General features: G+C 43.7%; 1 protein-coding gene across 1 annotated transcript in view; it reads right to left on the bottom strand.

The window, feature by feature from the left end:
• Nucleotides 1-13,918, bottom strand: part of LOC144497479 (dihydropyrimidine dehydrogenase [NADP(+)]-like) — a 760,900-nt gene that overhangs the window by 289,205 nt on the left and 457,777 nt on the right. The window contains exon 13 of the mRNA XM_078218814.1: nt 4,129-4,344. Coding sequence (XP_078074940.1) covers nt 4,129-4,344 — 216 coding nt within the window. The remainder of the gene's footprint in view (nt 1-4,128; nt 4,345-13,918) is intronic.

The following is a 13,918-nucleotide window of genomic DNA, read 5'->3' as shown; positions in this document are numbered from 1 at the left end:
TGCCACTCAGAAAAAGACCCATTTATTCCCACTCTCTGCTTCCTGCCTGTCAACCAGTTCTCAATCCGTGCTGATACATTACCCCCATCCCATGTGCTTTATCTTTACCCAGTAACCTCTTATGAGGGACATCATCAAAAGCCTTCTGAAAGCCCAAATACATCACATCCACTGGTTCTTCCTTATCTATTTTACAAGTTACATACTCAAAAAACTCCAGCAGATTTGTTCAGCATGATTTGCCTTTCATAAACCCATGCTGGCTTTGTCCAATCTCGCTAATGCTTTCTAAATATCCTGTTAACATGTCTTTTATAATAGACTTCGCATCTTCCCCACTAATGATGTCAGGTCAACTGGTCTGTAATTGTTTCTCTCCGTACCGCTTAAATAGTGGGGTTACATTTCCCACCATCCAATCAATAGGCTCCAGTCTATAGGATTTTGGAAGATGATCACCAACGCATCCAATATTTCCAGGTTACTTCCTTTAATACTTTGGGATCTAGATCGTCAGGCCCTGGTGACCTGTCAGATTTTAACCCCATTAATTTCCCCAGCACCATTTTGCTACTAATACTGATTTTCTTTAATTCCATCCCTCTCACTAGACCCTTGGTTCACTGGCATTTCAGGCAGGTTATTTCTGCCCTTTTTTGTGAAGGCAGACCGAACGATGGCACGGAGCACAGTGGTTGGCACTACTGCCTCACAGTGTCAAGGTCCCGGGTTCAATTCTGGTCTCAGGTAACTGTCTGTGTGGAGTTTGCAGGTCCTCCCCGTGTCTGCGTGGGTTTCCTCCGGGTGCTCCGGTTTCCTCCCACAGTCCAAAGATGTACGGGTAGGTTGATTGGCCATGCTGAATTGTCCCTTAGTTTTAGGGAAATTAGCAGGGTAAATACTTGGAATTAAGGGATAGGGGCTGTTGGCTCGATGCAGTCTCGAAGGGCCAAATGGTCTCTTCCTGTTCCTAACTTCTACGTTTAACAAACTATGGCCAGAATTTTACCGGCATGCCCACCCGGAATCGGGGCGAGCAAGGCTTGCAGAACGGGATTCTCCGTTGGCCTCGGGCGGGATTTTATGAGCCTCGCCCGAGCAAGGTTGTAAAATACCGGCTTATGTGTTCAATTCTTCTGTCATTTCTTCGCTGCCATTATCATTTCCCCGGCTTCTGCCTGCCTGCCTTTCCACATCTTTTTCTTTTCATATTTTTATAGAAGCTTTTATGGTCAGTTTCTATGTTCCCTGCAATTTTACCTACATACTCTATTTTCCTTCTCTTGATCCTCTTGTGCTGAATGCTAAACTGCTCCCAACCCTCAGGCTTGCTACTTTTCCTGTAAATGTTATACTTATGTGCTTTGGATTCAATATTATCCTTTTGTCAGCTGAGGTTGAGCCACCTCTCCACTTTTATTTTTGTGCCAGATAGGAATGGATAATTGTTATAATTCATTCACATGTTCTTTAAATATGAACCATTGCTTACCCACTGTCAATGCCTTTTATAAGGTTCTCTCCTTGCCCATTCACGCTTGAAACCTTCATAGTTCCCTTTATTAAGATTGTACCCATCAAGGACAGATCAACTGACTGAATTTAAACTAATTTAAACAGAACTTAAAGAAACTGCAACAGCAGCAGCAGGAGGGATAGTCCAAGGTCAAGCTTCAATGTTCTGATGAAAGGTCACAGATCTGAAGCATCAATTGTGTTTCTCTTTGCGCAGAAACTGCCTGACTTGCTGAGTATTTCCAGCATTTTCTGTTTTTAGTTCAAGTTTCAATCACTGAACTGCTTGTGAGTGCACATCAGGGCATGAGTGCTGGATTCATGTGACCATAGGTGCCATATGCTGGGCCCATAGGGGAGTCAGTGGCGTAGTGGTATTGTCATTGGGCTAATACCCCAGAGACAAGAGGGAAAGGTCTGGGGACCCGAGTTCAAATCCCACCATCGCCCTCTTCGGTACTGTACTATTTCATGATTCAAGTCATAATCATATTTCCATAGTAAATTCATTGCAGTGTTAATGCAAGCCTACTTGTGACACTAATAAGTAACATTTAGACACTTTAATTTTTAAAACTTTAAAGAAGTTTTAAGTTGCTATGATACCCTGGTGCTTGTTTGATTGGCTTTGAGTATTGGGCAAGAATTCCCAAAAAGAAGCCATTCAGCCCATTGCGCTAGGGTTGGGAGACATGGGGGCTTGGAAAATAAGGGGCAACCACAATAGGATGGTTGCCTCATGCATTTCCATTACCCTAAAGGTGGGGAACTAAACTGGGTGCCAAACCACTGAGGAGGGCAGCCCATTTTAATGTTTGAGGCCTCAATTAGGGACGGGTTTGCAGCCTCACTGGCATTAAGCTGCCCCTACTGTATGTGGAGACTCCACTCCCATCCCATTCCCAATGGAGACTGGAGGCTGCGTGTGTCAAAGATGTGGCTGCAGATATGAAATGCCACATCCATAGCTTCACTGATTCCTTGTAGGAGTCTCCCTTCTGCATCGGGAACAGATGGGCTCCTGGCTTCGACCCTCACCAACGTTGATTTTCATGAATGCTTCTGACCTACCTCCCAGTGAGGCTGCAGAGGCTCCAGGCCCTCTGACTGGGCCAACAGCATTGTGTGACCGCGTCAGGGAGGAATATGTCGATGGGCACACATCAGCCGATGTGGGCTTTGTGTCCCGAAGCCCAAGGATAAAATCCAGCCCATCATGTCCATGCCAGCTCTTTGGTAGAACTATCCAATTGTCAAACTCTTTTCCCATTATCCTACAAACGGTTCCGTCTCTTTCGAATGTTACTATTAAATCTGCTTCCACCACACATTCAGACAGTGCATTGTACTTGCTGTGTAATAAAAAGGTTTCTGAATATTACCTCCGATATTTTTGTCAAATCAGCCCACATTAGTGTCCTCTGGCCACTTTCTGCCACGAGAAACAATTCCTCTTCATTTACTCCATCATCACAATTCCTGATTTTGAACAACAGTGTCTTACCTCCTCTTACTCGCCTCTACTCTAAAGCGAACAGGTTCAACTTTTCCAGCCTCTCCACACAACTGAATCCATTTATCCTTGGTACCTTAATAGTAAATCCCACCTGCACCCCTCTCAAAGTGCCCTGGCTGCCTGTCCCTCAAATGGTAGTCATGATGGGGAGATGCCGACATCTTTGTAGAAACTTGATGTCTGTGTCGATATGCGTGATCTTCTTGGAGATCCTCTCCACTTGGAGCCGGCAGTTTGTGACACTAATACCTACCGACAATACCTACAAATACCTCAAATGGTATTCAGAGCTGAACACAACGAGGCTGGAGCCTCATCAAGACAAATTTGATAAACTAGGATTCCTGTAAATGCCTGAAGAACTTGAGGTGCATTGTTTTAGTTTATAATATTGTTTTAGTTTATAATATTGCCTGTAGCCACATAATCAGAACATAAACAGCAAAATACATTTGAAAAGACTAATCCAAACATCTACCATAACTATTGTCTGATGCCATTAAGAATCGTCACATGATAGCAGGACAAATACAAGAATACCAAATTTCAAAGGGAGCAACCATTCATTCTGCGTGAAAAAAGAGTGCTGACTGGTTGGGAAGTTAATGCTGATTGGTCTAGGAGAAGGCACCAGGAACTGTACGGTGGCACAGTGGTTAACACTGTTACCTCACAGCGCCAGGGACCCGGGTTCAATGACTATGCATTTCATATGTACCGGCACGGTAGCACAGTGGTTAGCACTGCTGCTTCACAGCTCCAGGGACCTGGGTTCGATTCCCGGCTTGGGTCACTGTCTGTGTGGAGTTTGCACATTCTCCTTGTGTCTGCGTGGGTTTCCTCCGGGTGCTCCGGTTTCTTCCCACAGTCCAAAGATGTGCGGGTTAGGTTGATTGGCCATGTTAAAATTGCCTTAGTGTCCTGGGATGTGGGGATTAGCGGGTGGGATATGGGGGTAGGGCCTGGGTGGGATTGTGGTTGTGCAGACTCGATGGGCCGAATGGCCTCTTTCTGTACTGTAGAGTTTCTATGATTCTTTCTATGATTCTATATACAGGTAAACTAGACTCCTGCTCTTCAGTCCAGCATTGTCTTACCTTATCGAGGGAGAATGTCTTTGTCAGAGCAAAGGCCCAACCTGCCTCAAACGCTCTTCGAATCATTGCTGCATTGGTGGTCGGAGTGGCACTGGCCAAACCGAAAGGATTCAGAAATTTCAAGCCGGCCATCTCCACACTGATGTCCACGAGATCAATCGGCGTGTAGAAAAGGGGGAGTTCAGGCTTCTCAGAAATGTGACAACCATGTAAAGACTGTAAATTGAACAAAGGAAATGACGAAAAAATTGAAAAGAACAATTTGTTACATAATAAATTAACAAAATGCCACCTCAAAATAATTTCAAATTTAGAAACAAAATATTTTTTCATTTATTACAGTGTCATACCAACTGCCAAAATACTTGTGATAAACTGATCACAAGCTGTCAAAGCTTTTCATCTTGCACTCACCAGGACAGATACAAGAATACCAAATTTCAAAGGGAGCAACAGTTCATACTGTATGAAAAAAGATTGTTAATTGGTTGGCAAGTGAATGCTGATTGATCGAGGCATTGCCTTGGCGAAAGCACCAGGCAAATCAGAGTGGATAAATCCCCAGGACCGGACAGGGTATTCCCACGGACCTTGAGGGAAGCTAGTGTTGAACTTGCAGGGGCCCTGGCAGACATATTTAAAATGTCAGTATTCACGGGGGAGGTGCCGGATGATTGGAGGGTGGCTCATGTTGTTCCGTTGTTTAAAAAAGGTTCCAAAAGAAATCCGGGAAATTATCGGCCAGTAAGTTTGACGTCGGTGGTGGGCAAGTTATTGGAAGGTGTGATACGGGATAGGATCTACAAATATTTGGATAGACAGGGACTTATTAGGGAGAGTCAACATGGCTTTGTGCGTGGTAGATCATGTTTGACCAATCTATTAGAGTTTTTCGAGGAGGTTACCAGGAAAGTGGATGAAGGGAAGGCGGTGGATGTTGTCTACCTGGATTTCAGCAAGGCCTTTGACAAGGTCCCTCATGGGAGGTTAGTTAGGAAGGTTCAGTCGCTAGGTATTCATGGGGAGGTAGTAAATTGGATAAGACACTGGCTCAATGGAAGAAGCCAGAGAGTGGTTGTGGAGGATTGCTTCTCTGAGTGGAGGCCTGTGACTAGTGGTGTGCCGCAGGGATCGGTGTTGGGTCCATTGTTGTTTGTCATCTATATCAATGATCTGGATGATAATGTGGTAAATTGGATCAGCAAGTTTGCTGATGATACAAAGATTGGAGGTGTAGTGGACAGTGAGGAAGGTTTTCAAAGCTTGCAGAGGGATTTGGACCAACTAGAAAAATGGGCTGAAAAATGGCAAATGGAATTTAACGCAGACAAGTGTGAGATATTGCACTTTGGAAGGACAAATCAAAGTAGAACGTACAGGGTAAATGGTAGGACTCTGAAGAGTGCAGTTGAACAGAGGGATCTGGGAATACAGGTACAGAATTCCCTAAAAGTGACGTCACAGGTGGATAGGGTCGTAAAGAGTGCCTTTGGTACATTGGCCTTTATAAATCGGAGTATCGAGTATAAAAGTTGGAGTGTTATGGTAAGGTTATATAAGGCATTGGTGAGGCCGAATTTGGAGTATTGTGTACAGTTTTGGTCACCTAGTTACAGGAAGGATGTAAATAAGATTGAAAGAGTGCAGAGAAGGTTCACAAGGATGTTGCCGGGACTTGAGAAGCTGAGTTACAGAGAGAGATTGAATAGGTTGGGACTTTATTCCCTGGAGCGTAGAAGATTGAGGGGAGATTTGATAGAGGTGTATAAGATTTTGATGGGTATAGATAGAGTGAATGCAAGCAGGCTTTTTCCGCTGAGGCTAGGGGAGAAAAAAACCAGAGGGCATGGGTTAAGGGTGAAAGGAGAAAAGTTTAAAGGGAATATTAGGGGGGGCTTCTTCACGCAGAGAGTGGTGGGAGTGTGGAATGAGCTGCCAGATAAAGTGGTAAATGCGGGGTCACTTTTAACATTTAAGAAAAACTTGGACGGGTTCATGGATGAGAGGGGTGTGGAGGGATATGGTCCAAGTGCAGGTCAGTGGGACTAGGCATAAAATGGTTCGGCACAGACAAGAAGGGCCAAAAGGCCTGTTTCTGAGCTGTAATTTTCTATGGTTCTATGGTTCTAACTGTATGGTGGCACAGTGGTTAGCACTGTTGCCTCACAGCATCAGGGACCTGGGTTCAATACACAGCTTGGGTCACTGTCTGTGCAAAGTCTGCACGCTGTCTCTGTGTCTGCGTGGGTTTCCTCTGGGTGCTCTGGTTTCCTCCCACAGTCCAAAAGGTATGCTGGTTAGGTGCATTGGCCATCTAAATTCTCCCTCGGTATACCTGAACAGATGCCAGAGTGTGGCGACTAGGGGATTTTCACAGTAACTTCATTGCAGTGTTAATGAAAGTCTACTTGTGACACTATTAAATAAACTTTAAACTTTAAAACTTTTGTTTAATTCAAAAAATGTGCAATGACTGGACAAGTTCCTTTGCCTGCAGGGGACAGATTCCTGTGTATAAATATATCTAACTTCTAGCAAGCATACATGACAAACCACGCTAATAATATTAAATTGGTTCTTCGTATCATTCTTAACACATCCTGAATTGTTCAGTAAGTGCTGTCCAATCATGACATCACATCTAATGTTAGACATTATGTTCTGAGTTTTGCAAGCATGAGCTGGTTGAGTATGGTCAGTCTTCTTCTTATTGCAAACAGCTGAAGGAACCTGCTGTTTGATATGTTGGCCAACCTGGCATCACACTGGCACTGAAGTTCATGCACTACATAGCTCATTTGTGCAGTATATTGTGCAGAATGTCTTTTCAATTAATTAATAACCTCGTGGTAAAGAAGCTTCTGGGCAACAGTATTCATATCATGGCAGCATTTCACAATCAGTTTGAGGGTGACAAGTGTGGGTATAAGACTAGTATCTGAAACTTAAATAAAGGTAATTACAAGGGTATGAAGAAAGAGTTGGCTGAAGTGAACTTGGAAAACAGAATAAAAGGTAAGATGAACAATGGCAAGTAATTAAGGAGATATTTCATAATTCTCAACAAAGATATATTCCATTAGGAAAGAAAAACTCTGAGAAGGATGCACCATCCATGGCTAAGGAGAGTGTTAAATTGAAGGGAAAAATTGGAGAATGAGAGAAAGCGACCAAAAAATATAAAAATAGAGTTTGTACGAGTATTTTATACAAGTATAGGGGATTTTCACAGTAACATCATTGCAGTAAGCCTACAGGTGACACTACTGAATAAACTATTTTCTTAAAATAAGTATTTATAAAGGAAAAGTTTAACTAATGCAAGTGTTAGTTCCTTCGAGGGCGAAACTGGATAATCATCTACCTTCTCAGGAGGCTAAGGAAATTTGGCATGTCCACTATGACTCTCACCAACTTTTACAGATGCACCAGAGAAAGCATCCTTTCTGGATGCATCACAGCTTGTTATGGTTCCTGCTCTGACCAAGACCGCAAGAAACTACAAAGGGTTGTGAACATAGCCCAGTCCATCATGCAAACCAGCTTCCCATCCATTGACTCATCTACACTTTATGCTGCCTCGGAAAAGTAGCCAGCAAAATCAGGAACCCCGCGCACCCAGGGCATACTCTCTCCCACCTTCTTCCATCGGGAAAAAGATACAAAAGTCTGAGATCATGTACCAACCAACTCAAGAACAGCCTCTTCCCTGCTGCTATCAGACTTTTGAGTGGACCTACCTTGTATTAAGTTGATCTTTCTCTGCACCCTAGCTATGACTGTTACACTACATTCTTCATCCTCTCCTTTCTTTCTCCCCCTATGTACTCTATGAATGGTATGCTTTGTCTTTATTGTGAAAGAAACAATACTTTTCACTGTATACTGATACATGTAACAATAATAAATCAAATCAAACTATTAATTGGAAACAGGAGATGGCACAAGCGTTGAACAGATTTTTTGTGTCCATCTCACTGTGAAAGACACAAAACACAAACCAAAAATAGTTGAAAATCAAGAGGTAAAAGGTAGGGAGGATCTTAAAACAGTCACACCACTGGGAAAAAGCACTGGGAAAACGATTAGGTTGCAAACCTTGGCAGATGGAATATAATGTAGGAAAATGTGAAGTATGCATTTTGGTACAGTTAATGGCAGCACCATGAACAGCATTGATGTACAGAGGGATCTTGGGCTTCAAGTCCATAGCTTCCTGAAAGTGGCCACACAAGTAGATAGGGTGGTAAAGAAGGCGTATGGCATGCTTGCCTTTATTAGTTGGGGGATTGAGTACAAGAGGCAGGATGTCATGTTGCAGTCTTATAAAACTTTGGTTAGGCCGCACTTAGAGCATTGCATTCAATTCTGGTCGCCACATTACAGGAAGGATGTGGAGGCTATGGAGAGGGTGCAGAAGAGGTTTACCAGGAAGCTGCCTGGATTAGCAAGTATGAGCTATACGAAGAGGCTGGACAAATGAGGGTTGTTTTCTCTAGAGCGGCAGAAGCTGAGGGGATACCTGATAGAAGTCTATAGAATTATGAGAGGCATAGATAATGCTGACAATCAGAACTTTTTTCCTCAGAGTTGAAACGTCTAATACGAGGGGGCGAGCACTTAAGGTGAGTGGGGGAAAGTTCAAAGGAGATTTGAGGGGCAAGTTTTTTACACAGAGAGTGGTAAGTGTCTGGAATGCGCTGCCAGGGGTGGTGGTGGAGACAGATACAATAGAGGTGTTTAAGGGGCTTTTAGATAAGCACATAAATATGCAATGAATAGAGGGATATGGACCAAGGGCAGGCAGAAGAGATTAGTTTAATTTGGCTTCATATTCGGCATAACATCGTGGGCCAAAGGGCCTGTTCCTGTGCTGTACTGTTCTTTGTTCTATAGTAGGAAGAATAAAGGAGCTGAATTTTATTTAAATGGTAAAAGACCACACAAGAAAGCTGCAGCGCAAAAAGAACTTGGGGGTCCAAGTGCATAAATCACAAAAAGCTAGCATGCAAGTTCAATAGGAAATAAGGAAGACAAACGGAATGGTGGCCTTTATTTCAAAGCGAATGGAGTATGAAAATAGGGAAGTCTTGCTAAAAGCTATACATCACACTTGGAATCCTGCGAACAGTTTTGGTCCCCTTACCTAAGGGAAGATATACTGGCATTAGAGGCAGTCCAGAGAAGCTTCACTGGGTTGATCCCGGGTACGGATGCTCTTTCTTATGAGGAGAGGTTGAGGAGGTTAAGTCTGTACTCATTGGAGTTCAGAAAAATGAGAGACAACCTTATTGAGACATATAGGATTCTCAGGGGGCTTGACAGGGTGGATGCTGAGAGGTATTCTTTTTCCTATGGGAGAGTCTAGGATGAGAGGGGACAATCTCAGATTAAGGAGTTGGCCATTTAAGACAGCGATGAGCAGGAATTTCTTCTCGTAGAGAATGGTGAATCTGTGGAATTCTTTACCGGAGAGAGCTGTTGAGGCTGGTTCATTAGGCCTGTTTAAGGCTGAGATAGTCAGATTTTTAATCAGTAAGGGAATCAACGGTTATGGGGATAAGACGGGAAAGTAGCATCGAGGATTATCATATCAGATCAGTCACAATCTCAATGAATGGCAGAGCAGACTCAATGGGCCGAATGGCCTACTTCTGCTCCCATGTCTTATGGTCTTATAGCTAACAAAAGGCTGTCAAGTTCTCATGATGGCTTTCACCCTAGGACCTTGAAATGAGTGGCTGCAGAGATAGTAGATGCATTAGTTGTGATTTTCCAAAATTCCCGAGATTCTGCAGAATGGAAAATTGCAAATGTGACACCTCTATTCGAGGAAGGAGAAAGACGGAAAGCAGGAAGCAATAGGTCAGCTCGCCTAACATTTATCATGGGGAGGAAGTTAAAACCCATTAAGGGGGTAATAACAGGACATTTAGAACGGGATGTTTGCTCCCCCCAACCTCCCACCACCTCGTGCAGGTTTTCCAGCAGTGCAGGTGTTTGGCCAATGGCCATTTGTGTTGCTCCCCGCCATGTTGCCGGCTACGTGCCATATGGGGTCACCTTCAGGATGACCAGGGGATCCCACTGGTGGGAAGGGCCAGAAAATCATCGTAAAATCAGGCAAAGTCAATGGGCGGGATTTTACAGCCTCATTCGAGCGAGACCAGAAATTCCCACCCAATGTCAACAGAGATTTCCATTGTCGGACCCTCGCCCGCTCTGATTCCGTGGCGGGCGAGGTGATAGCGTTCTGGCCAATATGGTTCAGTGAAAGGCAAAATGTTGCCTGATGAATTCATTCGATTTTTTTGAAGAAGTAACAAGCAAGATGGACAAAGGGAACCTGTAGATGTGATTTACTTCGGTTTCTAAATGGTATTTGATAAGGTGCCACATCAAAGGTTTCTTCACAAAACACAAGCTCCTGATGTAGACGGCAACATATTCAGATTCGCAGTGGTAGAGAATTGGTGAGCTAATAGGCAGCAGAGAGTAGGAATAAATGGGCCATTTTCAGGTTGGCAAGCTTAGGTGAATTGGCTATGTTTAATTGCCCCACTGAGCCATTCATTAGATGATTATTTAAAATGAAACAATGTGTAGGATTATGGGGAAAAGGCAGGGGAATGGCACTAATTCATGATGCTTGTTCTGAGAGCTGATGCAGACATGATGGGCCAAATTGCCTCCTTCCACACCGTAACAATTCTGTAATCTTCCAAAGCTCCTGCATTCTGCAAAGTTCCCAGCAGATTGCAAATGTCACACTTCTATTCAAAAAAAGTGAAAGACAGGAAACAGAAAGCAATGGGCAGGATTTTCTGCAGCACCTACTCCTGTATATTTTGCGGTGGCAGAGATGGCCCTCCATTCACCAGGAGTCGGACCCTCCGGTCTCTCTGATGCCAACAGCTTTTCCCGTGGACTGCACTCTGCTCTGTCAGGGAATCTACCAGGAGGGCCACATCGAGGGACCGGAAGACCCCACTGGCCGGAAGAGCTGGAAAATTTCAGCCTATAGGTCAGTTAGCCGAACATCTGTCTGTCTTCGGGAAAATGCGAGAATCTATTATTTAGGAGATAATAGCAGGACATTTAGAAAATCATAATAAAATCAGATGGAGTCAACACGATATTATGAAAGGAAAATACTGCTCGACAGATTTATTAAGAGCTTTTTGAGGAAACGCCAAGAAAGTCAGGTAAAGGGGGACCTGAAGATGTGATGCACTTGGGCTTTCAAAAGGTGCCACGTTAAAGGTTACTTTGCAAAGTAAAAGCGGATAGTGTAGAGGGTAACATATTCGTATGGGTCAGTTACTGAGTCAGTTGCGAAGAAGAGTCTTATTCCAGCCTTTCACGGCCCGCCGCTGCTGCAGGCAAGGACAGAGAATTTGGTGCTGAGCTAAATCTCCTTTCACTGCAGCAGGACCAGAGAATTCCGGCCAAAATGTTCACTCTGTTTCTGCCTCCACAGATGCTGCCAGACCTGTTGAGTCTTTCCAGCACTCTCTGTTTTTATTATAAATGCAGATTGTTGTTTTGCCAGTTCTAACGATAGTACTTCAAATTTGCCACAGCATGTGTGCATAAAAGTCAACAGCACTTTGCCTTAGGGAGCAGTGAAATCAGTGTTTTTGTGTACTCCTGGATCTTGCTTTTTGCTGAATTGCATGGGTTCAGCTTCTTACTCTCCCATTCACCACCCGCTCCTATGTAGTGGCAGCGGTGTTGCTGCTGCTGCTGTTGCTCCCCAGCATTGTGAAGTGGCTATTGTGGTGACTGAGCCATTTTGCTTGCCAGGGTTGAATGATGAGCTCCCTTTGCTGATGAACCATGCAAACCATCTTTCAAACCAGCCTCCCATCCATTGACTCCATCTACATTTCCCACTGCCGCGGAAAAGCATAACCAAGGACCCAGTGCAGCATGTACATACTCTCCTCCACCTTCGTCCATCGGGAAAAGGATCACACACTAATCGACTCAAGAACAGCTTCTTCCCTGCTGCCATCAGACTTTTGAATGGACCTACCTTGCATTAAGTTGATTTTTCTCTGCACCCTAACTATGACTGTAACACTACATTCTGCACTCTCTCCTTTCCTTCTCCCCTATGCATTCTATAAATGGTATGCTTTGTCCGCATAGCACGCAAGAAACACTATTTTTCACTGTATCCCAATACATGTGACAATAATAAATCAAATCAAATGAAAAATCAAATCAAATGAAAAATCAATATTAACTCCCTTGCCCACCCACTGTAATAGGTCTTCAGAGGCAGAAGTCCCTTCACCAAAATCCCTTTAATTACAATTCTAACAGCAGTACACAGAGTGCTATCACTCAGCAATCTACCTTCGGGAATGCCAGAGGAACTGACAGTCCCGGTTAAATACAAGGAAAAGACTCCCTGATTGACCCATCAATTGACTCCTTAATCAGGGAGTTCATATTCCAATAGGCCAAACTCAATGGTCTGATTGAAGTCATTACACCCACATGCCTTGCTAGTCTTGCAAGACACGTGATGCATCATTCTTGGCCAATCTTCCATATTCGGAGGAAAAAGCCTCCTTTCTCCAGGCTTGCCAATGAGCTGATCGACAAGCTTGTATTCAACTATCCCTAGTGAAGGCCCGATCTTTAATTAATTTTCCCCAGAGAATCTCCTATTTTAATTAATTAAGTTCCCCCGAGAAGGTCCGATCTTTAATTAATTTCCCCCAGAGAATCTCTTATCTTTAATTAATTTTGTTGACAGAAGCATGGATGTTTATTTAATTAATATTGCCAATGCATGAAGTCCCTTTCAATCTATTAGTGCCATACTTAATATTTATTGCTAACTTTCTCCCCAATTTATTTCATTCTTTAATCCCCACCATAATCAACTTTCTTTAATTTCATCATTTCTTGCTGTTTCTCCACATTTTCTGAAAGGTTGCTTTGATAAATAACCCATTTTCATTTTAATCAGTTATTTCAATTCGTTTCGGCTGATTCCCCTCTTTTTGTCATTTCCCTGTTTTTCCATCTCTTTTTCCCTTTCCCCCCACACCCCTGACCATTCTTCCTCCTCTTCTCGGTGCATCTTCTCTGCCCCATCTACCTCATTCAAGATTCAAGAAGCTGGTTCACCATCACCTTCAGAAGGCCAGTTAGGGATGGGCACTCGGTGCTGGCCTAGCCAACGGTTCTCACATCCCATGAATGAATTTTTTAAAAAGTTCTATGGCAGGATGTTCTGGCCAAGCTCTTCCCCCAAGACTGGAGTGCCTGGAACTCGCTGCCAGGGAAGATAGTGGAAGTAGGTATGATGGTGACTTTTCAGGGGCATCTTGACAAATACATAAATAGGATGGGAATAGAGGGATTTGGCTCCCGGAAGGGTAGGAGGTTTTAGTTTAGAAGGGCAGCATGGTCGGTGCAGGCTTGGAGGGCCTGGTCCTGTTGTGATGACTTCAGTCAGGCAAATTGGCCTGCTAGAGTATGAACTCCCTGATTGAGTCCTAACTGATGGCTCAATCGGGGAGTCTCATGTTCCCTATTTAAAGCAGGTGTGTCATTCTCTCTGCCTGCTGAAGCAGGGAGCAATCTGTTGTATGGTATGTTTGCAAATAGAGGAACTTTTGGTGATAGGACCTTCGCCTCTGTGGATTACACCCGTGCTATAATTTTCTTTGTTCTTTATTTGCCCATCCCATTGGTTCCAGTAGTGCTGCCACATGCTTCACAAACATACACATATACAAGTAAATGAATTAGGAACAGGAGTGGGCCA

The sequence above is a fragment of the Mustelus asterias genome, chromosome 8 (genome assembly GCF_964213995.1).
Source record: "Mustelus asterias chromosome 8, sMusAst1.hap1.1, whole genome shotgun sequence".
Taxonomy (NCBI): Eukaryota; Metazoa; Chordata; class Chondrichthyes; order Carcharhiniformes; family Triakidae; genus Mustelus; species Mustelus asterias.
The sequence above is the reverse complement of the archived record's forward strand: the minus strand, read 5'-3'. Positions and strand labels throughout refer to the sequence as shown.